Source organism: Protomyctophum bolini (assembly GCF_963924005.1).
Source record: "Protomyctophum bolini genome assembly, chromosome: 20".
NCBI classification, from domain to species: Eukaryota; Metazoa; Chordata; class Actinopteri; order Myctophiformes; family Myctophidae; genus Protomyctophum; species Protomyctophum bolini.
In genome coordinates, this window is record NC_137881.1 from 3,269,356 (window position 1) to 3,293,727 (window position 24,372).

General features: G+C 45.7%; 1 protein-coding gene and 1 long non-coding RNA gene across 2 annotated transcripts in view; both read left to right on the top strand.

Annotated features, from left to right (window-relative positions):
- Window positions 1-8,908: 8,908 nt before the first annotated feature.
- Window positions 8,909-24,372, top strand: part of LOC308335904 (GTPase IMAP family member 8-like) — a gene marked incomplete at its 3' end in the record, with an annotated part of 70,585 nt that continues 55,121 nt past the window's right edge. The window contains exons 1-7 of the mRNA XM_080793126.1: window positions 8,909-8,975; window positions 9,219-9,908; window positions 10,426-11,136; window positions 11,473-11,591; window positions 12,556-12,600; window positions 12,632-13,295; window positions 13,608-13,675. Of these exons, the coding sequence (XP_080649252.1) occupies window positions 8,918-8,975; window positions 9,219-9,908; window positions 10,426-11,136; window positions 11,473-11,591; window positions 12,556-12,600; window positions 12,632-13,295; window positions 13,608-13,675 (2,355 nt within the window). The 5' untranslated portion in view covers window positions 8,909-8,917. The remainder of the gene's footprint in view (window positions 8,976-9,218; window positions 9,909-10,425; window positions 11,137-11,472; window positions 11,592-12,555; window positions 12,601-12,631; window positions 13,296-13,607; window positions 13,676-24,372) is intronic.
- LOC308334923 lies at window positions 14,511-16,159 on the top strand. Its single transcript, XR_013965936.1, has 3 exons — window positions 14,511-14,578; window positions 14,820-14,955; window positions 16,112-16,159. It is a non-coding gene; the product is annotated as an uncharacterized lncRNA (long non-coding RNA).

Genomic DNA, 24,372 nt, shown 5'->3' on the forward strand with positions numbered 1-24,372 from the left:
GCCCTGTGGCTCCATATGCTCTGATGTACAGGCCCTGTGGCTCCATAGCTCTGATACGGGCCCTGTGGCTCCTCCATGCTCTGATGTACGGGCCCTGTGGCTCCATAGCTCTGATACGGGCCCTGTGGCTCCTCCATGCTCTGATGTACGGGCCCTGTGGCTCCATAGCACTGATGTACGGGCCCTGTGGCTCCGTGCTCTGATGTACGGGCCCCTGTGGCTCCATAGCTCTGATGTACGGGCCCTGTGGCTCCATATGCTCTGATGTACAGGCCCTGTGGCTCCATATGCTCTGATGTACGGGCCCTGTGGCTCCATATGCTCTGATGTACGGGCCCTGTGGCTCCATATGCTCTGATGTACGGGCCCTGTGGCTCCATAGCTCTGATGTACGGGCCCTGTGGCTCCATATGCTCTGATGTACAGGCCCTGTGGCTCCATAGCTCTGATACGGGCCCTGTGGCTCCTCCATGCTCTGATGTACGGGCCCTGTGGCTCCATAGCTCTGATGTACGGGCCCTGTGGCTCCGTGCTCTGATGTACGGGCCCCTATGCGACGTATAACTGCTCACAGACACAATGTGGAGAATGAGCCTCACCTCACCTCTCTAAGCCACCAGTCCCAGCAGGAGGCCTCCGACGAAGCCGCTGGCGAGCGCCACGTTCTCCCTGACGAACTCGCGGGACGCGCCGGCCAGCAGGCGGAGCTCGGGGGTGACCCGGTCCACGTCCGTCTCCACCTTGCCCCAGTCCACGCTGACGTAGCCGCTCCTCCGGGCCACCTGCAGCAGGAGGAGGCCTCCGCCCACGGCCGTGACCACGGCCCGGCCGTACTTCTGGAGCAGGAAGCCCGCGCACCAGCCGCTGGCGCCCCCCATGGCCACCTGTTTGATGTGCAGGTAGTCGTCTGGCGCAGCCGCGGCGGGCCTCCTCTCCACCAGGTGGCTCCACCACCATCTGGGCTCCTCCTCCTGTGAGGGGTATAGGACCTTCTTGACGCAGTCTTGCAGGTCTTGAGACATTGAGACGGTCGAGTCTTTTTTTTTTGTCTCGAGGGCCTCCGAGTTTCTTTATACTCCCCCGACACTCTGCCACGATGACGTAACGGTGACGTAACTGGTTCAGAAGAAGAGAGAGCTGTACAACATCACCAAGAAGAGAGAGAGAGAACTGTACAACATACTGTACAAGTAGCGAGAGAGAGAACTGTACAATTTACAATTTAGGCATTTAGCAGACGCTCTTAATCCAGAGCGACTTAGATTAAGCAAGAACAAAAGCATGGGAATACATCACATAAAAGCATTTATCATGAAACATGCGTAAGCTAAGAAAGTAACAGTGGAATATCTATATAATGAAACTATACATATAAACTATACATATATACTACTATGCTATACATATGTACTATGGCGTGCTATGACTATATACAATGCAATTATATAGTGCTGTCTACATAACATGCTATAAGTCTGTATCAAATGCTATCTAAGGGGGGTATAGGGTAAGTGTTATGGGCCATGATGGAGTCTGAAAAGGTGGGTTTTCAGACTACGGCGGAAGATTGGGAGTGATGCTGCAGTTCTGACTGCAATGGGAAGTGCATTCCACAGTTTTGGAGCCAGAAGGGAGAAGAGTTTGGGACGTGTGGAGCGTTTTTAGTGAGGGTACTTCCAGCTTCCCTGCGTTGGCTGATCCGAGTGCGCGGGAGGGTACAACTACAATGAAAAAAGTGATATAGTGACATCACAATATCATCCCCTCCCCTCACCTCCCGGGTCAGAGTGCGTCCCCCATAAGGACAGTATAGGCTCTCTAATAAGACATTTGTATTGAGTAGCACAAACATTATGTGTGTTTGTGCTACAGATGAGCGCAGGAAGACAATAAGAGTAGCATAGCTCTAAATGCAGTCGAGCTATGAGTCATAATGATGAAGGCCTTGGGAATGCAGTGGAGCTAGTCTGATGATGCATCCTGATTACCTGGAGATACTGTACTGTAGTTCTCTATTGTATCGAGAGCATCTCTACATATTTCCTATCATCACGTGGATTCGGGGAATGACTCCACTTCTCTTACTGTGACCTGGATCTTATCTTTAAGACAGACCAGTCGTACTGCCAGCGTTGGATATATAAGGTCTTACTGTGAACTGGATCTTATCTTTAAGACAGACCAAACAGCCAGTGTGGTGCTATGGTGTGGTTCTGTATTCAGGCCAGTATAGTGCTATGGTGTGGTTCTGTATTCAGGCCAGTGTGGTGCTATGGTGTGGTTCTGTATAATACCCAGTGTGGTGCTATGGTGTGGTTCTGTATTCACCCAGTGTGGTGCTATGGTGTGGTTCTGTATAATACCCAGTGTGGTGCTATGGTGTGGTTCTGTATAATACCCAGTGTGGTGCTATGGTGTGGTTCTGTATAATACCCAGTGTGGTGCTATGGTGTGGTTCTGTATAATACCCAGTGTAGTGCTATGGTGTGGTTCTGTATTCACCCAGTGTGGTGCTATGGTGTGGTTCTGTATTCACCCAGTGTAGTGCTATGGTGTGGTTCTGTATCCAGCCACTGTGGTGCTATGGTGTGGTTCTGTGGTGCTATGGTGTGGTTCTGTGGTGCTATGGTGTGGTTCTGTGGTGCTATGAGTGCTGGTGTGATGTGGTCAAATGTCCTTTTTCCAGGGTGAGTACTCTATAGCTGCTGCATGTTGGACTAATCTCAGAGCATTTGTTGCTGTTGTTGATGGTAAACCGGAGGAGAGGGCGTCACAGTGATCTATTCTGTTGTTGATGGTAAACCGGAGGAGAGGGCGTCACAGTGATCTGTTCTGTTGTTGATGGTAAACCAGAGGAGAGGGCGTCACAGTGATCTATTCTGTTGTTGATGGTAAACCAGAGGAGAGGGCGTCACAGTGATCTATTCTGTTGTTGATGGTAAACCGGAGGAGAGGGCGTCACAGTGATCTATTCTGTTGTTGATGGTAAACCAGAGGAGAGGGCGTCACAGTGATCTATTCTGTTGTTGATGGTAAACCAGAGGAGAGGGCGTCACAGTGATCTATTCTGTTGTTGATGGTAAACCAGAGGAGAGGGCGTCGCAGTGATCTATTCTGTTGTTGATGGTAAACCAGAGGAGAGGGCGTCACAGTGATCTATTCTGTTGTTGATGGTGAACCGGAGGAGAGGGCGTCACAGTGATCTATTCTGTTGTTGATGGTAAACCAGAGGAGAGGGCGTCGCAGTGATCTATTCTGTTGTTGATGGTAAACCAGAGGAGAGGGCGTCACAGTGATCTATTCTGTTGTTGATGGTAAACCGGAGGAGAGGGCGTCACAGTGATCTATTCTGTTGTTGATGGTAAACCAGAGGAGAGGGCGTCACAGTGATCTATTCTGTTGTTGATGGTAAACCAGAGGAGAGGGCGTCACAGTGATCTATTCTGTTGTTGATGGTAAACCAGAGGAGAGGGCGTCGCAGTGATCTATTCTGTTGTTGATGGTAAACCAGAGGAGAGGGCGTCACAGTGATCTATTCTGTTGTTGATGGTGAACCGGAGGAGAGGGCGTCACAGTGATCTATTCTGTTGTTGATGGTAAACCAGAGGAGAGGGCGTCACAGTGATCTATTCTGTTGTTGATGGTAAACCAGAGGAGAGGGCGTCACAGTGATCTATTCTGTTGTTGATGGTAAACCAGAGGAGAGGGCGTCGCAGTGATCTATTCTGTTGTTGATGGTAAACCAGAGGAGAGGGCGTCACAGTGATCTATTCTGTTGTTGATGGTGAACCGGAGGAGAGGGCGTCACAGTGATCTATTCTGTTGTTGATGGTAAACCAGAGGAGAGGGCGTCGCAGTGATCTATTCTGTTGTTGATGGTAAACCAGAGGAGAGGGCGTCACAGTGATCTATTCTGTTGTTGATGGTAAACCGGAGGAGAGGGCGTCACAGTGATCTATTCTGTTGTTGATGGTAAACCAGAGGAGAGGGCGTCACAGTGATCTATTCTGTTGTTGATGGTAAACCAGAGGAGAGGGCGTCACAGTGATCTATTCTGTTGTTGATGGTAAACCGGAGGAGAGGGCGTCACAGTGATCTATTCTGTTGTTGATGGTAAACCGGAGGAGAGGGCGTCACAGTGATCTATTCTGTTGTTGATGGTAAACCAGAGTAGAGGGCGTCACAGTGATCTATTCTGTTGTTGATGGTAAACCGGAGGAGAGGGTGTCACAGTGATCTATTCTGTTGTTGATGGTAAACCGGAGGAGAGGGCGTCACAGTGATCTATTCTGTTGTTGATGGTAAACCGGAGGAGAGGGCGTCACAGTGATCTATTCTGTTGTTGATGGTAAACCGGAGGAGAGGGCGTCACAGTGATCTATTCTGTTGTTGATGGTAAACCAGAGGAGAGGGCGTCACAGTGATCTATTCTGTTGTTGATGGTAAACCGGAGTAGAGGGCGTCACAGTGATCTATTCTGTTGTTGATGGTAAACCAGAGTAGAGGGCGTCACAGTGATCTATTCTGTTGTTGATGGTAAACCGGAGGAGAGGGTGTCACAGTGATCTATTCTGTTGTTGATGGTAAACCGGAGGAGAGGGTGTCACAGTGATCTATTCTGTTGTTGATGGTAAACCGGAGGAGAGGGCGTCACAGTGATCTATTCTGTTGTTGATGGTAAACCGGAGGAGAGGGCGTCACAGTGATCTATTCTGTTGTTGATGGTAAACCGGAGGAGAGGGCGTCACAGTGATCTATTCTGTTGTTGATGGTAAACCAGAGGAGAGGGCGTCACAGTGATCTATTCTGTTGTTGATGGTAAACCAGAGGAGAGGGCGTCACAGTGATCTATTCTGTTGTTGATGGTAAACCAGAGGAGAGGGCGTCACAGTGATCTATTCTGTTGTTGATGGTAAACCGGAGGAGAGGGCGTCACAGTGATCTATTCTGTTGTTGATGGTAAACCAGAGGAGAGGGCGTCACAGTGATCTATTCTGTTGTTGATGGTAAACCAGAGGAGAGGGCGTCACAGTGATCTATTCTGTTGTTGATGGTAAACCGGAGGAGAGGGCGTCACAGTGATCTATTCTGTTGTTGATGGTAAACCAGAGGAGAGGGCGTCACAGTGATCTATTCTGTTGTTGATGGTAAACCAGAGGAGAGGGCGTCACAGTGATCTATTCTGTTGTTGATGGTAAACCGGAGGAGAGGGCGTCACAGTGATCTATTCTGTTGTTGATGGTAAACCAGAGGAGAGGGCGTCACAGTGATCTATTCTGTTGTTGATGGTAAACCGGAGGAGAGGGCGTCACAGTGATCTATTCTGTTGTTGATGGTAAACCAGAGGAGAGGGCGTCACAGTGATCTGATCTGTTGTTGATGGTAAACCAGAGGAGAGGGCGTCACAGTGATCTATTCTGTTGTTGATGGTAAACCAGAGGAGAGGGCGTCACAGTGATCTGATCTGTTGTTGATGGTAAACCAGAGGAGAGGGCGTCACAGTGATCTATTCTGTTGTTGATGGTAAACCAGAGGAGAGGGCGTCACAGTGATCTGATCTGTTGTTGATGGTAAACCAGAGGAGAGGGCGTCACAGTGATCTATTCTGTTGTTGATGGTAAACCAGAGGAGAGGGCGTCACAGTGATCTGATCTGTTGTTGATGGTAAACCAGAGGAGAGGGCGTCACAGTGATCTATTCTGTTGTTGATGGTAAACCGGAGGAGAGGGCGTCACAGTGATCTGATCTGTTGTTGATGGTAAACCAGAGGAGAGGGCGTCACAGTGATCTATTCTGTTGTTGATGGTAAACCAGAGGAGAGGGCGTCACAGTGATCTGATCTGTTGTTGATGGTAAACCAGAGGAGAGGGCGTCACAGTGATCTGATCTGTTGTTGATGGTAAACCAGAGGAGAGGGCGTCACAGTGATCTATTCTGTTGTTGATGGTAAACCAGAGGAGAGGGCGTCGCAGTGATCTATTCTGTTGTTGATGGTAAACCAGAGGAGAGGGCGTCACAGTGATCTATTCTGTTGTTGATGGTAAACCGGAGGAGAGGGCGTCACAGTGATCTGTTCTGTTGTTGATGGTAAACCAGAGGAGAGGGCGTCACAGTGATCTATTCTGTTGTTGATGGTAAACCGGAGGAGAGGGCGTCACAGTGATCTATTCTGTTGTTGATGGTAAACCAGAGGAGAGGGCGTCACAGTGATCTATTCTGTTGTTGATGGTAAACCGGAGGAGAGGGCGTCACAGTGATCTATTCTGTTGTTGATGGTAAACCAGAGGAGAGGGCGTCACAGTGATCTATTCTGTTGTTGATGGTAAACCGGAGGAGAGGGCGTCACAGTGATCTATTCTGTTGTTGATGGTAAACCAGAGGAGAGGGCGTCACAGTGATCTATTCTGTTGTTGATGGTAAACCGGAGGAGAGGGCGTCACAGTGATCTGTTGTTGATGGTGAACCGGAGGAGAGGGCGTCACAGTGATCTATTCTGTTGTTGATGGTAAACCAGAGTAGAGGGCGTCACAGTGATCTATTCTGTTGTTGATGGTGAACCGGAGGAGAGGGCGTCACAGTGATCTATTCTGTTGTTGATGGTAAACCAGAGTAGAGGGCGTCACAGTGATCTATTCTGTTGTTGATGGTGAACCGGAGGAGAGGGCGTCACAGTGATCTATTCTGTTGTTGATGGTAAACCGGAGGAGAGGGCGTCACAGTGATCTATTCTTGAGGTGAAGAGGGCGTGGACCAGAAAGGCGTGGTCTTACATTTTGTAAATCGTCAGACGGCACAGTCAGAAACACTAGCCAGCAGACAGTAGAGAGAGAGGAGGGTGTACAGCAGACAGTATAGAGTACTTATAGGTAATATCATAATTTATACGTGTCAAAGTAGAGCATGTTTTTATACTGTCGTGTTTCCATTGTTGACCGCTATCCTTCTCTTTATGCTCTCAGAATACAACACATTCCAGAAGCAGCGCCTCACGCAGCTGGAATAATCCACTCGGCACCTTTCTGTCACACAACCAATAAGGTAAAATACTCCTTGTTTTGAGGGACAAAATCATGGTTTTGAGAAGGTTTTTCATAATTACTGTGTGTGTGTGTGTGTGTGTGTGTGTGTGTGTGTGTGTGTGTGTGTGTGTGTGTGTGTGTGTGTGTGTGTGTGTGTGTGTGTGTGTGTGTGTGTGTGTGCGTGTGTGTGTGTGTGTGTGTGTAGTGTAGGTGAAAGGAAGTTTTAAATTAGTTTAGCTATGGAGGAATGCTCACATGTTATCTTTAGCGAGTAAATGGTGTCTCACACAAACACAGTCGATCTACAAGCTCACAGCACAGTAGATCTACAAGCTCACAACACAGTAGATCTACAAGCTCACAGCACAGTAGATCTACAAGCTCACAACACCGTCGATCTACAAGCTCACAGCACAGTAGATCTACAAGCTCACAACACAGTAGATCTACAAGCTCACAACACAGTAGATCTACAAGCTCACAACACAGTAGATCTACAAGCTCACAACACCGTCGATCTACAAGCTCACAACACAGTAGATCTACAAGCTCACAACACCGTCGATCTACAAGCTCACAGCACAGTAGATCTACAAGCTCACAGCACAGTAGATCTACAAGCTCACAACACAGTAGATCTACAAGCTCACAGCACAGTAGATCTACAAGCTCACAGCACAGTAGATCTACAAGCTCACAGCACAGTAGATCTACAAGCTCACAACACCGTCGATCTACAAGCTCACAACACAGTCGATCTACAAGCTCACAGCACAGTAGATCTACAAGCTCACAACACAGTAGATCTACAAGCTCACAGCACAGTAGATCTACAAGCTCACAGCACAGTAGATCTACAAGCTCACAGCACAGTAGATCTACAAGCTCACAACACCGTCGATCTACAAGCTCACAACACAGTCGATCTACAAGCTCACAACACAGTCGATCTACAAGCTCACAACACAGTCGATCTACAAGCTCACAGCACAGTAGATCTACAAGCTCACAACACAGTCGATCTACAAGCTCACAGCACAGTAGATCTACAAGCTCACAACACAGTAGATCTACAAGCTCACAGCACAGTAGATCTAGAAGCTCACAACACAGTAGATCTACAAGCTCACAACACAGTAGATCTACAAGCTCACAACACAGTAGATCTACAAGCTCACGACACAGTAGATCTACAAGCTCACAACACAGTAGATCTACAAGCTCACAACACAGCGTGAAGTGATTTAATTTATCTGGTTTGGGTCTCTGAGAGAAAACAATCTCTCTTTTGTGTCAGGGTTAGAATGTTTCAGAACCTGCAGTAGATAATAATAATAACAATTGACACTTATAATAAATAAATAAAACTAAAAAAAAACGGTTTCCTGGTTTGAGCCAATTAAAGGACTGTCTAAAAAGGACGAGACGCGAAGACAACGCTCCATGGAAGGACAGAAACATGCGCAGTGGGCTTTATGCAGCCGACACTTCCTCCTTCAGCTTCCTGGGTCTCAACTGAGCACGTTTCTGTCCTTCCATGGAGCGCCATGTGAGCAACAACATGGCGGCGCCCGCACGGTCTCGGCGTCCCGTCCTCTTTAGACAGTCCTTGGTTTGAGCACGACGGAGACAGGAGGAACAGAGAGGTTGTCAAACAGGTTTCCTACCCACATAAACACACACTGTACACATGGAACGACATCATTAGAGGAGAACGTACAGTACGTTGTGTGTGTGTGTGTGTGTGTGTGTGTGTGTGTGTGTGTGTGTGTGTGTGTGTGTGTGTGTGTGTGTGACCAATGACTAGTCTAAACTAAGTATGCACCCCAATATCACATTAGTGTCATCGTGTGATTCTGATTTCAAACGCAGACTACCCAGAACCCTCTACTGGAACCATGTCCTCTGCCGACGACCTCGATGAGAGAGAACCACCTTCACCATCAGACGACAATGGTACACGTGTGCGTGCGCCGTGCGTGCGTGTGTGTGTGCGCGCGCGTGTGTAACACGGTCTATACCTACAGTCTTACTAAGCTGCATATTATTTTAGTTCAATAATTACACTGCTTTGATCTATTATTATTATTATTATTATTTAGTTAAATAATTACATTGCTGTGCTCTATTAAATTGCTCATACTCGTTTAGTCACATCTGTGATTTTTTTATCAGTATTATGTTTTTTTCTCCAACCAGGGAAGAACAGCGACCCGTCAGAACTGAGCATTGTTCTGATCGGAGGTAGAGCCAGTGGAAAGAGTTCAGTAGGAAACCTCATCCTGGGCAGAGATGGTTTTAAAACAAACACAACTAAGAGTGTCATGAGACAAGAGTTAGTGTCAGGGAGACAGGTCAGTGTGGTCGACACTCCAGGATGGGAGTCTTATTCACCCCTAGATCTGACCCCAAAACTGACCCAGTTAGAAATCCAACACAGTGTGAGTCTGTGTCCTCCAGGACCACATGCCTTCGTCCTGGTGATGCCATTGGACGCCCCATATGTGGGAACAGATCTGTCAGCAGAGGAGCATGTGAGTCTTCTCCTCAGTGACCGAGTGTGGAAACGCGCTATTATGGTGTTCACTGTAGCTGATAAAACCAACATGAGACCTGATCTCATTACATCTAATTATATCTTTAGAAATCTTACTGAGAAATGTGAAGGTCGCTTCCATGTTGTTAACATCAGTGACAGAGGAGATGGTAGTCAGGTCACACAGCTGATGGAGAAGATAGATCAGATGGTGAAGAGTAGTGGTGGTCACTATGAGACAGAAGAACACGTCTCAGAGGAACTGAAGGAGAAGGAGAGAACTATCAGCAGAAGAGCAGAACAAAGGAGGACAGACTCTCTGAAACGAACCACTGGACTTCCAGAAGATACTGGTACACACACACACACACACGCACACGCACGCGCACGCGCACACACACACACACACACACACACACACACACACACACACACACACACACACACACACACACACACACACACACACACACACACACACACACACACACACACACACACACACACACACACACACACACACACACACACACACACACACACACACACACACACACACACACACACACACACACACACACAGTTTTTTATTAATTAGATTATTAGATATTAAGAACATATAATTCCCTGGACATTGTATCCTGGTTCTTTAATCATTCCTAATATGGGCATGTCATTACACTGTAGTGTAGGCGAACAATTCCAAGCAGATCTACAAGCTCACAACACAACATATTTTGTTAATTGTGAGCTTGTAGATCTGCTATTTTCTTGCCATTTGTACTGCGATGAATTGTGAAATAATGATATGTCACCAGTTTTTAAATAAGAATCTGTCAAAGTGAAAGTAAACAATGTTTTCTCTGACAGGACTGACTGACCTCAGGATTCTGCTGTTGGGAAGGCAGGGCTCTGGGAAGAGTTCAGCAGGAAACACCATTCTAGGAGGAAGTGGTTTTAAAGTTAGTAAGATGGGTCAGAGGTCAGCGCAGTGTGAGGTGAGACAGGGTAGCGTAGCAGGGAGACAGGTGACAGTGGTGGAGTCACCAGGCTGGACCTGGTACTACAACCGTCCACTACAGGACACCTCAGAGATGGACAGACTGGAGATCCAGGACAGTGCGTCTCTCTGTCCTCCTGGACCACATGTTGTCCTTCTGGCCGTTCCTCTTCGTAGAGCATTCACCAAAGCACAGAGAGTAGCAGTAGAGGAACACATGACCCTTCTGTCACAGAGCGCGTGGAGTCAGGCTATAGTCCTGTTCACCCGTGGAGACCGTCTGGGAGACAGAAGCATCGAGCAGCACATCGAGGCTGAAGGAGAAGACCTCCGCTGGCTTGTTGACACATGTGGGAACAGGTACCATGTCTTCAACAACCAGAAGACAGATGACACTCAGGTCACAGAGCTGCTGCAGAAGATGGAGGAGATGGTGGCAGGAAACAGAGGAGGACACTATGAAGATGGTGGAGATGTTTCAGAGACGACGTCAGAGAGGAAGAAGATCAGAGAGGAACATGTCCACACATTGATGACCAAGACACAGAGACAAAGAACTGCTCTGAAAGCTCTGTTTGAAGGTAATGTTTATCTGTGTGTGTGTGTGTGTGTGTGTGTGTGTGTGCGCGCGGATGGAGCCTTTCCTGGTTTAATGGGTTAAATAACAGTACTTGTTCCTCCATTGGACTGATCTAATGAACATTATATTATTATATTGGTGCTTTAATTAATGCATTTCAACTCACTTACATAATTGATCACATGATACTAGTCAGTATAACTTAAAATTATACATTATGTATTGTTCTGTGGTCAGTTTAGTGCATCATTTATGCAGTTTAATCTCACTAATGTAGTGTGTGTGTGTGTGTGTGTGTGTGTGTGTGTGTGTGTGTGTGTGTGTGTGCGTGCGTCAGGAGAACATCAGAGACTACCAGAGGTGAAGGTGATGCTGGTTGGTGGAGAACAGGATCAGAGAAACAGCGCTGGAGATATCATACTGCAGAATAATGTGTTTAAACCAACTCCACTCAAGGTGAGTAATATGATATGAATGTGACGTTATAATTATAATGAATGACTTCACTCTAAGTAAATAAACAGTAAAGAGATCAAATATGTTTTCTGAAGATAATGTAACAGTATATAATATATTATACTATACTATCTCCTGTCATGAATGTGCATTGATCATGTGATCGTTGAAGTGTCACTGATCAATACACAGAAATGTGTCGTTTTAGATTTGTGTGTCGGCTATTATGATCGTAGGTCACTTCTGCTATTTCTATTTTTTTATCTTGAAAATGTAACTACTACTAATTTAGAAGGTATTTGTAGAATCAGCATCTTAACCCATTTTGGGCGGGAACCCCTTTTGGTGTTTCAAGCATTATGTTACGCTTTAGCTGTTGAAAAATAGCAGATCTACAAGTTCATAGCGCGCCACCGAGTGCCGCGCTACGAGCTTGTAGGTCTGCTATTTATGAAAAATGCGGCACAAATCTTTGAAAAAATATTCTTTCAGAGCGAACGTGTTGTGTGTGTGTGTGTGTGGGGGGGGGGGGGGGGGGTCCCTGGACTGGAACAACATATTTTTAGATGGGGGTTGGCGGCCAATTGGGGTCCTTGACATGAAATATTGAGCTGATGCAGAAACATGAGGTTTTTCAGAAAATTGTCATGATTTAGAAGACTTTTTTTTTTATTTCGACGTCAGGTCTAACTGGATTAATGGGTTAATAAACTGCTCTGAACATATCCTGAAGATAGAATGTCAAATTGACAGCTTTCAAACACAGTTTAAACTTTTAGAGATTTGTTCGTTTCAGAATTCAGATTACGGCACAATATTAATCCCATATTACTGTCACTGTTAGACAAAGAAAATGAGAATAATATATTCAGTGGGTAAGATTGAAGAGCAACTCCAGTGAGGACAGAATATAGTGAATGTTTTTGATTATTATGACTAACATACAGTAAACGTCATAATACAGGAGTTTAAAACCCAGACTAAACTGACAGAATGTGTCAGACAACAGAGACTAACATACAGTAAACTTCATATTCCAGGAGTTTAAAAGCCAGACTAAACTGACAGAATGTGTCAGACAACAGAGACGAGTTGCTGGAAGAACAGTGAGTGTGGTGAACTGTCCAGACTGGTCGACTACACCTCCATCACAGAAGACCAAAGACGTCCTTCTACACGGTGTGACTCTGTGTTCTCCTGGACCCCACGCTGTCCTGGTGACTGTCGATGTCAAGTCCAGTTTCTGTGAAGTTGACAGGAGATCAGTGGAGGAACACATGGAGCTGCTGGGGGACAGAGTCTGGAGACGCGCTCTGGTTCTGTTCACGTGGGGATACTGGCTGGGAGGGAGACGTGTTGAGGAGTACATCGAGTCTGAAGGAGAACCTCTGAGGTGGATCCTGGAGAAATGTGGCTACAGGTACCATGTTCTAAACTCCTCCAAGTCAGACATTTCAGAAGTCACAGAGCTGATGGAGAAAATAGAAGACATGGTGATGAGGGACAGAGGACACTTTGGACCTTCAAGAAAGATGACCCTGATTGAACGACTGAAAGGACAGAAAACCTTAACAGAAAAACAATGGAAGAAGAGAGAGCAGGAGATGATAGAGAGGATGAGGAGGTCTGTGACGACGGAGCCAGAAGAACCAACCCTGCCAGCTGTCAGGAGAAGGAACAGCATGGAGCATCTTCCTCCGAGTAGTGAGTCTGTCTGTTGTCTTGTGTTCCAGTGAGTGTGTTTATATTGTCAGTGTAAATGTGTTGCTGTCTGTTGTCTTGTGTTACAGTGAGTGTTTATATTGTCAGTGTAAATGTGTTGCTGTCTGTTGTCTTGTGTTCCAGTGAGTGTGTTTATATTGTCAGTGTAAATGTGTTGCTGTCTGTTGTCTTGTGTTCCAGTGAGTGTGTTTATATTGTCAGTGTAAATGTGTTGCTGTCTGTTGTCTTGTGTTCCAGTGAGTGTGTTTATATTGTCAGTGTAAATGTGTTGCTGTCTGTTGTCTTGTGTTCCAGTGAGTGGAGGAACTCTCTCTTCAGGATATGACACCGCCAGTAAAGCTCCAAGCATCACTGATGCTGATGTAAGTGTGAAAAAGGAAGATGTTTCATAGATGAAATATATAAGTTCTCATTTCTTTACTTTATGTTTCATTGTGTTTTCAGTCTGTGGTGACGGGGCTAGAAGAATCAACCCTGCCAGCTGTCAGGAGGAGGAGAAGCATGGAGCATCTTCCTCCAAGCAGTGAGTATCAATATCCTGTTTACATCATGATGTCATCACTGTCAGATGGAAACCTGTACTGTATGTCCAATAATGTTACTTTTCAGGAAATAAAAAGAGGCTGTGTTTCAATGGGTAGTAATTATTTAGTCACAGCTGTTGTTAATACTTTTTATTGGTTCAATAGTTATAAAACACACAGCCAGACTACTTATGGCATTAATTTAGGAAAAAATAAACGATAATTATGTAATCGTGTAATGTAATGTGTTGCTGTCTGTTGTCTTGTGTTCCAGTGAGTGTGTTTATATTGTCAGTGTAAATGTGTTGCTGTCTGTTGTCTTGTGTTCCAGTGAGTGTGTTTATATTGTCAGTGTAAATGTGTTGCTGTCTGTTGTCTTGTGTTCCAGTGAGTGTGTTTATATTGTCAGTGTAAACGTGTTGCTGTCTGTTGTCTTGTGTTCCAGTGAGTGTGTTTATATTGTCAGTGTAAATGTGTTGCCGTCTGTTGTCTTGTGTTCCAGTGAGTGTGTTTATATTGTCAGTGTAAACGTGTTGCTGTCTGTTGTCTTGTGTTCCAGTGAGTGTGTTTATATTGTCAGTGTAAACGTGTTGCTGTCTGTTGTCTTGTGTTCCAGTGAGTGTGTTTATATTGTCAGTGTAAATGTGTTGCTGTCTGTTGTCTTGTGTTCCAGTGAGTGGAGGAACACAGGATTCAGAATTTGACACCATGAGTGTCGTTTCAAGCCAGGCAGAGTCTGATGTGTTTCCATTGTGGTCTACAGTATGTATTACATTAATCAACATAGCATAACATTTTGTTGATAACTAGCTTTAGTTACAAATGCAAATGTAATTGATCATATTTTTCCATTGTTGTTTTTATATAGGAAGATAAATCAGATTTAAGTGCTGATGATTGATATACCATCTATCTGATATATCGGGATGATATTTGTGCTTTTTCACTAATTACAATGTTCCCTCTTTTTCCTGTTGACAAGGAGACACGACAGAAGACTCTGTTTGAGAGACTGACAGGAGTTAAAACTCTAACAGCAGAAGAATGGAAGAAGAGAGAGGAGGAGCTGATCGATACGATGTTGACGCTTGTGATGACGGAGCCACAAGAACCAAGTAGTGAGTCTTACTGTTGTCCTCTTATGTGGACATGCATTACTTACTAAAATGTGTGTTTGTGCATTTCATAAAATAACAAGATTGGATGCATTTTCATTAAAGAATCATTAGTAGGCTGCTCTGAGATGAATATTTAGGGTGACCAGATTTAGGGTGACCCGTTGCGTGAAGTCCCTCATTTCCAAGACTTTTCAGGCGTCCCACAAACTGAGACCCTGTCCCACATTGGGCATATAGGGCAATATATTTGAAAACAAAGTACCTTGCTTTCAAATAAGTCAGGACACTGTCAAAGTGCACGTGGTCAGGTAGGACACCTACTGGACGACAAGAAGTACTGCATAGATCTCAAAAGAAAACTATCATTCCCAGACATGTCCTCTCCATTATAGTTACAGAGTGACCAGACGTGTCCCTTTGCGTGGGACAGCCCCTCAGGCATCAAACTGAGACCCTGTCCCACATTGTGACCGACAGGCATCAGTGTTCAAACTGAGACCCTGTCCCACATTGTGACTGGCAGGCATCCGTGTTCAAACTGAGACCCTGTCCCACATTGTGACATGACAGGCATCAGTGTTCAAACTGAGACCCTGTCCCACATTGTGATTGACTGGCATCAGTGTTCAAACTGAGACCCTGTCCCACATTGTGACTGACTGGCATCAGTGTTCAAACTGAGACCCTGTCCCACATTGTGACTGGCAGGCATCAGTGTTCAAACTGAGACCCTGTCCCACATTGTGACTGACTGGCATCAGCGTTCAAATGCCCTAATTAATAGTCAGTCCTCAATAGTTGGCATTCTGTTGTAAAGCTCTCCGTCATCTTGCTGTAAAAGAGACAACCTCTTTTCCAGCAAGATGTTTTTAAGCCTGTTATAATAGGCTAACATGAGAAATATCCCCTGCCTAGGCTACAGTAGCATTTTAAACAAAATGTTTTATTCTAAGTGTAAATGTGTGGTGGTGTGTTGTGTTGTCTTGTGTTGCAGTGACAGTGTTTTATTCTAAGTGTAAATGTGTGTGTTTGTTGTCTTGTGTTGCAGTGACAGTGTTTTATTCTAAGGGTAAATGTGTGTGTTTGTTGTCTTGTGTTGCAGTGACAGTGTTTTATTCTAAGGGTAAATGTGTGTGTTTGTTGTCTTGTGTTGCAGTGAGTGGTGACACACCTTCTGCCAAGGTCTCAGATTGGCTGAACAGACATCCATATCCCTCTTCAGGACATGACACCGTGAGCATGGCTCCTCCCAGCCAGGCAGACACTGGTGATGTGAGAGATGAAGAGGTTTCATAGATGAAAACTTTATTAGGCTTGAGTTGATGCACACACCGGTGTCACGCGGATGAATAGCAGATCTACAAGCTCACACAACTAGTAGTGATGAGCATTGTTATTCTTTTCAGTGTACTGACAATCTAATTCAAATCAGATCACTAAAACTTTACTTTGAGTTGTACAGATCTAATTGTATTATTGTATTAATAAGAACATATTTCTACCGTGGTGTTTAAATCAGTTTAGGTTCACGTTTATTTGTCTTGATTAATTTGTTGTATTTAAATGTATATCTTATTATGTATATATTTCGATACGTTGTTGAATAGTAAGGTACAGGCTGATATTTGCATATTTCAGTCATATTGACATAATTGTCCCTTTCTTTAAATCTCTATTGGTCAATAAATGTAAACCCACACCAGTCGGACTGTGGACATTACAATGCATACATTTACAACCATGTGATCTTTCAGTCAGGGAATATTATTACACTTCTGGTAAACAATTGGACACAAACGGGTCAAGAGGTCAAATTAGCTTCAGATGGACAACGTTCAACCTCAGCCACTTTTAAACATGTTTTACGGCTGCATTGACAATTTAGGCATTTACAATTTAGGCATTTAGCAGACGCTCTTAATCCAGAGCGACTTACATTAAGCAAGAACAAAAGCATTTATCATGAAACATGCGTAAGCTAAGAAAGTAAACAGTGGAATATCTATATAATGAAACTATACATATAAACTATACATATATACTACTATGCTATACATATGTACTATGACGTGCTATGACTACATACAATGCACTTATGCTGTCTACATAGCATGCTATAAGTCTGTATCAAATGCTATCTAAGTCTACAGAAATGCTATCTAAGGGGGTGGGGTAAGTGCACATCACCACCAAGAAGAGAGAGAGAGAGAGAGAGAGAGAGAGAGAGAACTGTACAACATCACCAAGACGACAGGGAAGACGCTGACAAGACGCTGGCAGGGAAGTACAGCAAACCAGAACGACCTGTGAGGGACAAATAATGAAGACCGATTATAAAACGGGAGAACAGACGGGAGTATTTTGAAGAAGTTAAAAAGCGGCCAGCATGCGCCTCAGAACCCACCAGACATCGCACAGGCTGACCACAGACCCATAAGCCAAATTCCAATACCCAAAATCTCGGCCACTCACACTTGCTCACTCCATGGTGGTGTTACGGTGAAATTGGTGACCTGCTGAAATATGTGACAATCGTGTAGACAATCACATAATGTTAAGTGTCCTAATGTAAATTGTTGCAGTTTGTTTATTAGCAGAGTTTAACCTAGCGGTATTTAGGCCATGTATTTAAAGACTTCTATGTAAGTTGTGTCTAGAGATGGTCACATATTTCGGCAGGTCACCAATTTCACCATAGTTTGCCATGCTGGAGTGACCGAGTGTGAGTGAGCGAGTGGCCGAGATTTGGGGTATTGGAATTTGGCTATAGCCTGCAACGCACCCTTCTAAACAGGCTGTGTAATGGTGTTCCTTCCAATGACAATAGTCTAAACTAAGTACTGCACCCTTCTAAACAGAACAGAACACCCCCCCCCCCCCTCCATGTATAACAAATAGTCAGCTGTCAAAGGTATATTCAGTGATTTCACTTAATTCAAATATCACTTATTTTTTTGTTTTGTTGTGATAATCCTCTACTATAGAGTGTGCTGACCATATAAGGAGTTCCTCCCTGTCCCCAGTTAACCCCTGGGTTAAGTTTAGTTTTTGACTATCCTGATTGGATGAAAGGCTTTGTCTCCTAGCCAAAAACGAAACCTAAGGTTTTTTTTTAGTGAAATCACTGAATATACCTTTAACCAAGTGATGCTTGAAAAAGGCTACAAGTAGGCTACAATTATGCAGCAGCACCAACAACAAACAAATAAATACAAATATGTTGAGCATTATAATGACTTCTGCATGCATATATCACCTTGTATTTCTATTAACTAGTCAATTAATTTGAACATGTATATATTTACAATAATCATGGATTTTACATTTGTAAAACATTAAAATATTGGTAGGGTATAGGGTACTACTGGCCAATCTGGTCTGGAGGGGCACAAAATCCAATCTGGGGGGAGGGCAATGCCCCCCCTGTAGAGACGGCACTGAAGGTTTTCTTCAGGAAATTAATTCAGGCATCGCAGCCTTTTTTCTTCTTTATTTACGTTATTCGCCTTTATAGCACCTCACCAATATTGGTGTGCAGCCAGGGACAAATTAGCCAGTGGGGCCGTGGCCCAGGGGCCCGCCTTGGCTCTCAGGGGCCCTTCGGGGAAATTGGACCATGAGGTACTAGGTTTGACGCCCTGAAAAGGGCTCCTGGGGCCCTTCATTGGCTGTTGGATTTTGTTAAATTTAGGTAAAAAAGATGATAAAAACACGGAAATGTCGCGCACATGCGTGCTATGGGGGCCCTGCGAATGTTACCGGCCCAGGGGCCCTCTTATGGGTTAATCCGTCCCTGTGTGCAGCTCATCTCCCGTTTGTCTACCATTGTCATCTCATTGCTACAGTAAATACGAAGAAACGCGAACAGGATTTCCGAACAGGTTACCGGTTACGTCACCAACATTACGTCACGTTATACGTCAGCGCGGCGGAGCGGCGGGGGATTATAAAAGAAGCACGGAGGCCCTAAAAAAGAACCCCAAAGAAGACTCATAGCCTGCAACGTCTGAAGACCTGCACGACGAATGAGTCAAGACAGTCGTACGCCGCACGACACGGGAGGAGCGGGAGCGGCCACGGTGGACAGGTCGTCCTCCAAGGAGGAGGCGCCCGGCGGCGACGGCTACACGCACGTCAGACAGGTGGCCTTCGGGGGCGCCAGCGGCTGGTGCGCGGGCTTCCTGCTCCAGAGGTACGGCCGGGCCGTGGTCACGGCCGTGGGCGGAGGCCTCCTCCTGCTGCAGGTGGCCCGGAGGAGCGGCTACGTCAGCGTGGACTGGGGCAAGGTGGAGACGGACGTGGACCGGGTCACCCCCGAGCTCCGCCTGCTGGCCGGCGCGTCCCGCGAGATGGTGACGGAGAACATGGTGCTCACCACCGGCTTCGTGGGAGGCTTCCTGCTGGGCCTGTGTGTGGTTATTTCTTCTTCTTCTTCTTCTGAATTGTGAAAAAAAAACGCGAAATTATACGATGGATTTTTTTTAATCGCGCTCTTTTTTGTCACAGAAGAACCCGAATTGTGATGGATTTATTTATCGCGCTTCTTTTTTTTTTGCACGGACGGACGATCTGAATCACGAAAGATGAGCTGAATTATGATGGATTTATCGCACTCTTTGTGCACGGATGAACGGGAATCACGGAAGATGAACTGAATTGTGATGGATTTATATTTGCACAGATTGCATGGTTGCACCTGGGACGTATCCTCAGTGATGTATCCCAAGGTCATCACCTGGGACGTATCCTCAGTGATGTATCCCGAGGTCATCACCTGGGACGTATCCTCAGTGATGTATCCCGAGGTCATCAGGGTTTCGGGTCTCTCGAACATCAAACCACGGCTTGTGATTGGCTGATCACCCCCCATAGCGATTGTTTGATTGGCTGAGCAAAGTACACATTGAGGATATACAAGTGAGGGCACAGAAGTGAAGATGCCATTAAGTGATTGGACGGAATGGACATTTGTGATGATTTCATTGGTTGAGCACGGAATGTGATGTATATGATGCCAAGCGCGCGCCTCACTTCACACGAGTGTGATTTTTACTTTAGGTAGATGTTTTTTTCCTTCTCTTATCTTTTTTAACCCATTTAGACAGAGGCCGATTCAACGAAAAAGTATTCTAATCATGACAGTTTCCTGAATATGTTTCTACAGCAGTGGTTCTTATTATATCATGTCATAGCAGATCATAGCAGATCTACAAGCTCATAGCGCGCCACTCGGTGGCGAGCTTGTAGGTCTGCTATTTCTTTTAAATCGAAGAACGACTGAGATAGAAACGTCGCCACGGCGGGGGGGGGCGTCCGTCGTCACTTCAGCGTGTGGAAGAGCTTTCCCGCCACGCAGTGGTCGCGCGCGTGCAGGAAGTCCATCAGCTCCTCGGTGCATTCCTCCCGCGTGTCGGGGCGGGAAGTGACGCGCTCCGCGCACGCCTCCAGACGCCGCTTCAGCCCGACGCAGTGCTGGTTCTGTTCACACCGGGCCCGGACCACTTCCAGGGGGTCCACCAGTTCTTCCTCCTCCTCCTCCTCGGGCCTGCCATAATAGATGGTCTCGCTCTCCAGAACCATTATTCAATGCCGCAAAATCCACCGAGGCGCACAAACCACAGAGCTTTTGTTCCAAACGGGTACGAGACGATTAAACACGCGTTAAACCGACATATATGGACAGACTCTGAGTGCTGATGTCATAGTAGTCATACTGATGTCATAGTAGTCATACTGATGTCATAGTAGTCATACTGATGTCATAGTTACATCACAGATGTATAGTGTTGCATCTGACATTATAGACAATATCGATTTAGTTTCAGTCTTTAAAACATCCATATTGACGGCACAGAAACCCAGAGGTGCCCAAACGGCGTAACTATATTCCAAGTGGGTATATGAAGATTAAATACGTAAGTTAACGCAATTATAAAAACGCTCAAGGCTGTATTGCTGATTAGGTTAGGACCCGGTTAGAAATGAAACCAGGATGCTTCCACTTCTGCAGAGTTTGCCTCTGGGAATTGGTCGACGGTGGAAACGCATTATTTCGTAATATACGGTACATTGTGGTTTACAGGTCCATGTGGTTACTGCTATATGTATCCTTTGTAAATCCATTGTAAGGTTGACTTTTAGCATAACAGGTACCCCTAAATTCAGATTAAGTGGAATGTAGGCATTCCTCATCACCACATATTTAGTTGACTTTAAACCAATTCATTCACAGCATTGCCTTCAGAGTGGCTGAAAACATGAAGCCTATAGCAGACAGCACACCTAGCCACAATTTGCAACGCTAGATTTTTTAAATAATGGGATGAATCTAGAGTTGCAATACCCTCCATTGACTCCCCACTCATCCAAATTGGTTTGTGATCTGCTTATCTTAAAACAACGTTAAACTCACCAACATTGCAGCTGTAGTCCAAGCTTGAATTATCCTCTTTCAATCTGCCGAGCTTGTTTTTCATAAAAATCCACCGTAGAGATGATGTTATGAGCTACTTTCTGTCAAGACATCCTCTGCATGTGATTCTTTTTCAAAGTGTGGCAGTTTGGAAGCACTCGTTTTTGTTAACGGGTCGCGCTGCTGCCTCCTGCATTATGTGCAAAGTGGAAACAGGTGTGTGTATATACGCAGGACCGTTCAGTGACATACGACGAGTGCTTCCACACACAGCAGCAACATTTGTGAGTTGCTGTGATAGGAGAAGGATATCAAATGGAACACAACCACCCTAAAGACTAATCATCGTGTATATTCCTGCACTATATACCTGCATCGAGTGATCTTGGTACATAGAAGTTGATCTATTGAAGACTCTGACCTTCAAAGTACATATTTTTTTGTTTTGATTGTATTGCTGTATTGTTCTTTCTGCTTTGGCAATGTAAACGTATGTTTTCTCATGCCAATAAAGCCCTTTTAATTGAATGGAATTGCTTCCAAACTCCAGCACTTAGAAAAACAACATGGCAGGGACAACATCACGGAAAAAAACATTTAAATTTAGAGTTTCTCAACAATGAAAAGAAATGTTTGAGAAACTCAGGTTTTTAGGGCAAGAGCAGGTTTAGGAGTAAAAGAAGTAAGAGAAAGAGACAGTGACTTTGTATTTTGTGCTCGACAGCACACCAGTTTTACTTACATTCCATGGGGGGGGGGGGGGGCACGACACCAGGGGGAAGGGGGGGGGGGGGGTGGGGGGCACAGAGATGAGGCGAGGGGGGGGGTCGGTATCGTGCTTCAACCATTACGTAACGAGAGACTTCCGACACACTGCCCCTACAGACACGCAACGCACACACGACGCATACACACACACACACACAACGCACGCACGACGCATATACACACACACACACACAACGCGCGCACACACACACACACACACACACACACACACATGGGGGGGGGGGGGGGACAACATCACATTTACAATCACACACGCTACATTTAGTCACAACAGAAATAAAATAAAATAAAATAAAATACCAAAACAAAACAAAAACTTCCAGGCCCTTACATATAGTAATGTAGACCACCGTTTCCTTTACCAGGGACCCCCCAACGACCAGGGGTCTGAACCGAGGGACCCCCCCCCCCCCCCCCCCCCCCACCAACGACCAGGGGTCTGAACCGAGGGACCCCCCCCCCCCCCCCCGACCAGGGGTCTAAACCGAAGGACCCCCCCCCCAACGACCAGGAGTCTGAACCGAGGGACCCCCCCCCCCCCCCGACCAGGGGTCTGAACCGAAGGACCCCCCCCCCCCCCCCCCCAACGACCAGGAGTCTGAACCGAAGGGACCCCCCAACGACCAGGGGTCTGAACCAGGGGTCTGAAACGGATTCCAGAGAGGATACAGAGTTCATTTAACTCTGAGGGCGTACGCATGGAACCAAATGGACCCCCACGCATGGAGGTCCATTTGGTTCCATTTGTTACAGTATCAAGAGTTACAGACCTGTGTTAAGGGTCCATTTGGTTCCATTTGGAGATCGGGGCCGTTGAGAGTCAGTGGTGCAGATAAAAAACACTTCACTTGGGTGGGTGTTGATTCAAAGCAGTCTGGGGGAAATCATTACAGTGGTTCCTCTGGCTGCATCGCAGCAGTGCACGCACACACGCACACACACGCACGCCCAAATAAAAGGGTTATCTACCGTTAAACGACTACTTGAAAAATAAATCTTTTTTCTCCTGTAAATTGCTCTCCCCCCGTGAAGCAATGGAATTCCTGGAGAATATTTTCCTTTTAATCTCATCCCTTAATGAAGAACACCAAAAGAAAAGAAAAAAAAGAAAACTATGAGATTAAGTCGATGTAATTTGAAGAAAAACGGAACCAGAAAAACTACAAGAAAGAATAACTATCAAGCCAACCGGCATGATAGGTCCCATAGCTGGGAAGACAAAAGCCTTCTTCTCGCAAAAACAGGCAAGGCACATTTTTGGGTTTGCTTTTCATGGGAGTTGATGTGGAGGGTTTCTCCCCGACACCGGCACGCAGCTCACCGCTGACTCGTTTGCACAGCGGACTATAATCCCCGACAACAGACCGCTGCACGCTGCACGCACACGGGACAACTGGCACGGCTCGCAGGAGGAACTAAGATGTTTTTCAAGCAAACATTTCGATCAGTGGCGACCTTGAGTCGGTTCCATTTTGTGCAGTACTCTCAAGCCCCGTACACACCGTTATATGGGGCCATTTGGAACGCAAGGACACTTTGACACCCGCTGGTGTGTTTTTCCAGTGAACATGCACAATAGCAGCACCCTGACTCCAGAATGGAACAGAGCCTTCATTAGTCATCATTAACACTGACTCTGTTTGACCAGAATGGAACAGAGCCTTCATTCGTGTCATTAACACTGACTCTGTTTGACCAGAATGGAACAGAGCCTTCATTAGCATCATTAACACTGACTCTGTTTGACCAGAATGGAACAGAGAGCCTTCATTCGCATCATTAACACTGACTCTGTTTGACCAGAATGGAACAGAGCCTTCATTCGTGTCATTAACACTGACTCTGTTTGACCAGAATGGAACAGAGCCTTCATTAGTCATCATTAACACTGACTCTGTTTGACCAGAATGGAACAGAGCCTTCATTCGCATCATTAACACTGACTCTGTTTGACCAGAATGGAACAGAGCCTTCATTAGTATCATTAACACTGACTCTGTTTGACCAGAATGGAACAGAGCCTTCATTAGCATCATTAACACTGACTCTGTTTGACCAGAATGGAACAGAGTCTTCATTAGTATAATTAACACTGACTCTGTTTGACCAGAATGGAACAGAGCCTTCATTAGCATCATTAACACTGACTCTGTTTGACCAGAATGGAACAGAGCCTTCATTAGTATAATTAACTCTGACTCTGTTTGACCAGAATG